General features: G+C 37.1%; 1 protein-coding gene across 4 annotated transcripts in view; it reads right to left on the bottom strand.

The window, feature by feature from the left end:
- LOC139136885 (vesicle-associated membrane protein 3-like) overlaps positions 1-7,345 on the bottom strand; it is a 22,657-nt gene continuing 15,312 nt past the window's right edge. For all 4 annotated transcript variants that reach the window (XM_070704725.1, XM_070704726.1, XM_070704724.1 and 1 more), the window contains one exon: positions 1-3,882. Coding sequence is in view for 2 of the 4 variants with exons in the window: in XM_070704726.1 (XP_070560827.1) it covers positions 3,863-3,882 (20 nt within the window). In the remaining 2 variants the exon portion in view is untranslated. The remainder of the gene's footprint in view (positions 3,883-7,345) is intronic.

Below are 7,345 nucleotides of genomic sequence, written 5' to 3' on the forward strand. Positions count from 1 at the left end.
TTTGTTTGTAACTATAGTGGAATTTATTCCATCCTTTCTGTATATCACAGCCAATGTACTTCACTTCAATGCAAACACATTGGAAAACTCCTAGTTTGAAAATTGGAATCTTTGTGTTGTACAGGCATTTACTCAAAACATTTGTAACACACATAAGTTAACACTGAGACAGAAACCCTTTGTTTTGCTGTAATATGTCTTCCTACCCTATACATAAAATAACACAGTACCACTGTAGGTTTACAAAGAATCTCGGCAAATATTTGTAACTCCCGATCTAAAATAAAACTTATGCACATTCTGTAATGGTGTCTGCCTCAACAGTAAGTTTTGTTGGAAGGGAATGGTCGGTGTCTGAAGAAGCGCCCCCACCTGGGTCATTCTGTATGGCTTTATCATCAGCTCGGCCAAAGCTGGTCCAGACACATTGGCAAGTCTGCTGACAATGCATGAAATAGATAACAAGCCTGTAAAACACGGGCCTTGAAAAATACACACAGAGCGAACAGCTACTGTGAGTATTACCATACACTGTTGTACCAGGAGACAAGAGGGGAAATTTACAAGCTGACGAGGTAGCACTGTACTGATTGCAATGTGACAGGGCTCTGGCTTCTCATAGCACATGGAAAGTTCGGAGGCTTTGGAGATTGGAGTAGGCAAAAAATTTGCATGGCAACAACTCACAGAACTTCATCAGTGCCAGGTGGGCTCGGAAGGTATAATTTGCGGAAGAAAGTTGAGTCTGGTGCAGCAAGGGTTTGTTTCTTGTAATCAATGAGACATATAGAATGATCAGTCTCAAAACCAATGAGTACTCAGAAACTGTTTGATACCATTGATGATGCATCAAGATTTTTGTAAAAATATCAATATTTTCAATTTCTGGGACTTGCTCAGCCAAAGTTCAGAGTTGCACATGAAAACTCAATATTGTCTGAGGGCAGGCTGTCAATAGCTTGTGATCGAACAAAAATGAAAAAATACTGTCATAAATAATATTGACGTATATGTCATGCAGAACTTTTGAGTTGGCATTTTGATTTGTTAAAAATTATTCCCCACTTTCCCCTGAAATCTACAAACAGGCGGTTGACTTTAAAGCAAAAAAATTCCATATTTCTGTCTCATCTGTGCCAAGCAGGAAGTCTGAACTGTGAATGATAGAATATTACGGCCTGCAGAAATCTCTGAGTTTTGTAAGATTACACAAGCACTCGTGTTCAAACATGGCAGTTGTACTGTGAGAAGTAATGCTGAGTCATCTCTCTGGAAGCATTGATCCTTTGTATGAAATCCCTTGTGTGTTATCACGCCCTGTCATTTTCAAGTTCACAACAGTAAAATTTCACCTCCTTCGATAAACACCATCAATGGTATCATGAAAATTTCACCTTGGACCATTTTTCAGGTGATAATAATATTAATAATCATAATAATAATGATGCTAATAAAATCAGACATCAGTAAATGGAATGTAACCATCAGTACAACACAGCTTCACTACAACCATTCAAAAAGATTTGAACTACTGTACACTGAAAATCTCTCTATCCTGTGTGCTGGCTTCCCAGTGCAGCGCCCTCAACATTTCAAGTCCAGAATGCTCAGCTGTTCTAATACTGTTGCAGCCTCCTCCTGAAAATAGTGACTGTGCAATTTCAATTCCCTGTGCTGTGGTGGGGTGCTGTGATACAAAAGCAATAGCCGTGTGAAACTGCGGTACGTTGCAACTGGGGTGCCAACAAACAGGAGTTTACCACAGTCATCTACAGGTATACCATAAAGCTAGATATGAGAGAAGCACTGTTGGTGAATTCCCTTGCAAACCACAGCACATCATGAGTTGCCCGTATTGCTGGTTCTAACAAGTTCACTTTAACTTGAAACACGTCAATGTGAGAATCCATTAAAGACCTCTTTGCTTTGCTGCCTATCGATTTTGTCCACAGACTTTCTAGAATAAATTTGGCAGGCTTATTGGAAATTTCATGGCGTATTTTCTTTCCTGTACAGCGTTTCACAATCTCCTTGGTTTGAGGAGGGACTGTTCAACCTATGGCTAGCAGGAGAAGATCGAGAAAAAAATTATTAAACTGTTGGACTCTTTAACCAGTTCACCTGAAATTCCCTGAAAGTAGGTCCACACTCATCATTGATAACATTGGGTTTCAGTTAAAACCATGGATACAAGGGACAAAAGAGAGTGATAGGTTGTGAAGTGAGCCATCGCAGTGTCTCAAGTTGTTTTTGGTTGAATTTTCTCCCATGATAGAGACACCTTACTTCCGCCTCCTAAGATACATACCACACATCTGGTACGATTGATACTTGCAATGATCAAGTATGTCTTTGAATGATATCTGTGATTCAGGCTGGTTGAAATAGCTGATAAAATTACACTCAACATTCCAAAATCCCCAAACGAAGCTCAAATTTTGAGAAGAGTTATTACTTTGGACGTTTGATCACAACAGCTAAGTGCTGTTTTCTGGTTGTCTACTCTAAATTTCCTTACTGCGACTAAACAACTTGAACAGTAAAACACGATCTTATTGACCAGTCTATTCGCATTCTTATCCACGTATCTCAATACAAGAGTCGTGATTGGCTGAAAATGTTTTTACACACATCTCCTGCCCAATAGAAATGAATGAACCATAAGCAGGTGCTAGGACCACTGCGGCAACCTCAGAAGTGGTATATTTTGCTTCAATCACACCAGCAGTGCTTCTTGGTATTTTCTGCTACATTTTTTTCCAAGTTCTTACAAAAAGTAAATCTATACATACGATCCTCCACTCTACCATGGAATAACTCTCAACACATAGATTTTCATGCCTCATTTTTAAGTTACAACATACATAAACAATGATTTCAATCATCTTGATAGGTTATACAATATTAATTTAAACTTGAAACAAACAAAGGGAGTGTCACACATTTCGTTTGTGAAACACAACATCGTCCCCTTTTTAATTTCTCACTAAGGCTGATATAATATTTTGTGACGACAAAAACGGAAATATGAAAGGCAAAAAAAATTTTAAATAGATTTTTACAGCCCACGGTTTTTCTAAATGCTGGCAAATACTCTACAATTAATTGACTGTACAGAAAAATAACACCGTAAGTACATTGTCGTTTCTGTCTAGGAGCAACTATCTGACATGCTCTCGGTCAGTCTAGCATTCAGCAACATTTCAGTTCAACAGCGCACTAATCCCAAAATTTGATTGATGTTATTTTTTTACATGAAACCAACACAAAGGCAATCTATTGTATGAAATACACATGAACTACGATTGATAACTTGAACGAAGCCCAAACATAAAGCACTATGTTCTCACTTGATACGTCGAATTTCCCCCGTAAAAGTCTATTTTATTTTGTTTTATATATATATATAGAAGCTTTCATAAGTTCGTGTGGACATGTGGTTGAATTAAAGCAGGCTGGAACCAAATTCTAGGTACTCTATACATATAGTCTGTAAAATTTCTCCCCATAAAGAAACGACAATACAATGACATTTTTTGTTAGAAGCACCCAACATCCATGTAGTTTTTGCATCACGAAACTATAAACTAGTATAGCCAGCATTGATAATTCTCTGTTTCTCTCTCCCGTTTTTTTTGTAACGTTTTCTCTTTTTAGAAGTTAAATATACAGATCATTGTATTGCAGCTGGGAAATACACCGTATGGTAGCTGGATTTTTCCGGATAATGATATTCATGGTTGTTGTTGTTGTTGTTGGTTGAGATGGCAAATGCTAGTTGACATGACGACGGGCTGGGTTTTTTTTTCTCTCTTTTGTAAAGTTTTTTTTTTCAATGTTTGTAATATTGTTGATGCCCTCTTCACTGTGTTGCAACCCAGACTGGAAAAGAAAAACAAAGACAAGAATATTGAGTTAGATGTTCACCTTTCACAGGAGATGGCTTTCAGCTGCTTTGACAGGTCAAATCACTCACGTAAGACAGACAGATACCTTTATCATAATCATGTCTACAAGACCTCACATCCTAGACTTTCCATCAGTATGAAATCCAAAAGGTTTGATCACGATTTCTGCCTTACATCAGGAGCATGTGGCAAGTGTGGGAGCCACTGAGCAAAATTACAGGAAATACTGATGTAAAATACCACATCCTCAAAGATAAAGTTTGACAGCTCTCTCCACACAATTATCTCGGTGTCTGAACCTGGCCTTCACTGTTCCTGACCAGCCCTAACATCAAGTATTTCATTGAGTCAGACATGCCTTAACATTTGATGACCTATCTATCCCACTTGTGTCTTTTCTTACTGCCAAGGGTGTATTAGATGTTATCAATATTTATTTTGCAAACCTTTGAGAGCTGTAATTTTCCCACCAAAATTTTAGTACAACACTTTACCAATTTTTGTGCATTTTTCAGTAATTTTTTTGATAATTTTGAACAAATGGACATCACATTTCATTGACTACAGTTTTTATCAAAATTTTTCACAAAAATTAGAAAAAGTGACTGAGGTAAATTTTATACAGGCGACAAAAATTTACTTTGGTGCTCAAAGGATTAATTCGAATGTTGAACTTCTGAAAACTGCCGGTGTATCAGATCAAACATACTGGTATAGCAGGTATGACAAAATAATACTGGTAGTGTTCAAAAATTCACTCTTTTTAACTGTTCTCTATCGGTCCCGTGAAAAGATTATCTCAGTACACGGAAAGTAATATTAGGGTAGACATGACAAAGTAGCAGTGATTCCAAATTTATGTCCCAGCTTGCCACTTTGTAAATTGGAAGATCTGTCGTTCGAAGCAGCTGCTGATATTCTCAAAGGAAACCGTCGGGCGAGCGCCCCCACATGACAGATCTTCAAGTCTGCCCACTTCACAGAGTTGCTACACCATGTCTGAACATGTGGGACCACTGACTTTAACATTTCCTTCATGCAAGACACAGGTTTACCACTGACTTTAACATTTCCTTCATGCAAGACACAGGTTTCTGTGTAGGTCACCTACCACAAACACTTCAAAACTTACATATTAGCAATCAACTGGGCAACAAATTATCAATCTGTGTAAGAAAGACTGTTGATAAAACAGAACTGGATTGACAAACGATGTTTGGATAACTGGGGGAAACGGTAAAGAGTGAATTGATGCTATGAAAAGTGAACATGAATGAAACGTACAAATTCATGAACTCACATTTAATCAATTATATCATTGCCCTCATTATTTCACAAAATGAAAGTTAGCTTGTGAACAGAAATAACTTTGTCAAGAGACATAGATTGGTCACAACACTTGTTTTCTTAGTTTTTCTTGAGTTCACATGAAAAACAGATTTCATTCTCCTCAAGTACCATTAATGGTAATAAATAAGGGGAGAGCTATCACCTGTTTTGTGGTTCATTGATAAAACGGCCACAGGTGTGAACAAAGGCGACCAGTGTGAAGGAGTAGTGTAAGTGCCTGGGTATACCGCACTACACAAGTGATTCATTGTTTGGACTTAATACCTAGAGCTGGCAGGTAAGAGGCGTTTACCAGAACAGAGGCAAATTCTGACCTTTGTCTGTTGTCAGCACAAGCTAAAATCATTTTAGTCCCAATAATACAGTAATTCTAATATCAGATTGCATACATGGTAATCAGAAGACAGTAATTTGGTTAAATACATTATATTTCATTTATAGAAATGTCAAAATGACAGTGAAATTTTGTCTTGGAAAGAACGTAACTCACCTAATTTTAGTGCATCATTTATCTATTTTTACAAATTTTCCATAATTGCTTTGATAATTTTGGACCAAAGGGACACAAATTTTGATTGGCTACAGTTTTTATCAAAATTTTGGGCAAAATCTGAAAAGAAATTTACTGAATCTGAAAACAACTGTCTGCATTGTGTTTCATAAAGGTGACAATTTATTCACAGTGTTCAAACAATGCTAAGCTGCTATAAGTTTTGGAAAGTTGACTTCGGACTAAAGTCCATAGCTCAGCCAGGAATGTCAAACAGCACAAATAATGAAATGTCTAATGGACCTCACAATGGTATTGCCAAAACATCTTCCCATAATTTTTTTTGTACTGAATCCATCCACCTTCTACCGCAACAATTTTACAGATCCAAATCCAAAAAAGCTCATCTTCTGTACACAGACAATATTTTAAAGGACTATGGTGAGGAATATCTCATAAGAATTCCTAAACACTGGTACCATATCACCTTTTCATTGAGAGTGTCTTGAAACCAGAACCTGGCTATACGTCTACAACTCTCAACAAATAATTCATTGTCATAAGTCTGTCAACCATATCATACGCTGCTTCTGCCTATTTTGAAAAAGAGCTTCAGTCAACGGATAGACCCTACAATGGACAGTACATGTACATGGAAACCCTTCAAGGTCATAGGGGTAGGGAAAGCAAGATTTCTTTTCAACGCTTTTCTTTCACATTCTATTTCTCACAATCAGGTGAAGTTCATTAACTCTTCAACCCTCCCTTTCCCAACATAGAATTCCAACTGTGCCATGGAAAACGTTTGGCGATTTGAAGTGTTAGTTCAAATATGTATACAAATGAGATTATTTCATAGCTATCTCAATATTTTACACTCAGCTCTCTCACTGTGGACATTTTTCAACTGTACAGCTGATTATTTTGGCACTTTAGTCAGACAACAGTACACAAAAATATTACAGTTAAATTACTTGTCGATAAACCTGAGTGGCTGCTTTACATAAAAACAACAAAAAAAATCCTAAAACTATAGACAAATTGAATATTTGTACTGAAAATTTAATTGAGAAAAAGTTAGACTCTGCTGTACATATACAGTATACCATACAATTAGGAAAAGAATAACACACATTTACATCAATAACACTAATACAGGCCCACATTCAGGTCACTGAGCAGGGATCAATCACACAGTCAAATAGACATTATTGAAACACTGGTTTTTGGGTGTTTCATTTATGCATTACTTCAGTTCACTGAGGGCAATAGTTCACTGAGGGCAATAGTTCACTGAGGGCAATACCACATCACAGGTCAATCTTATCTCTCTACAAAGAAATTAAGAATACCGCACATTTGGTCAAGTTTCTGAAACAACACAGTAGGGATACACACGTTGGAAAAATCAATGCATTCGGTTAAACTGACAGAAGACTATTATATTGTTATCAAAGTCTAGAGTAAAAATGGAAGAATAAGGCCACATGCACTCATGGCCTCAAAACACTATAAAGATTCAACTACTGTATACAGTCTCAGAGGAAAAAAATTGCGCCAAAGCCTTCTCACTCCAAAGCTGCTATGCTGGAATCAA

The sequence above is a fragment of the Ptychodera flava genome, chromosome 7, assembly GCF_041260155.1.
Source record: "Ptychodera flava strain L36383 chromosome 7, AS_Pfla_20210202, whole genome shotgun sequence".
NCBI lineage: Eukaryota > Metazoa > Hemichordata > Enteropneusta > Ptychoderidae > Ptychodera > Ptychodera flava.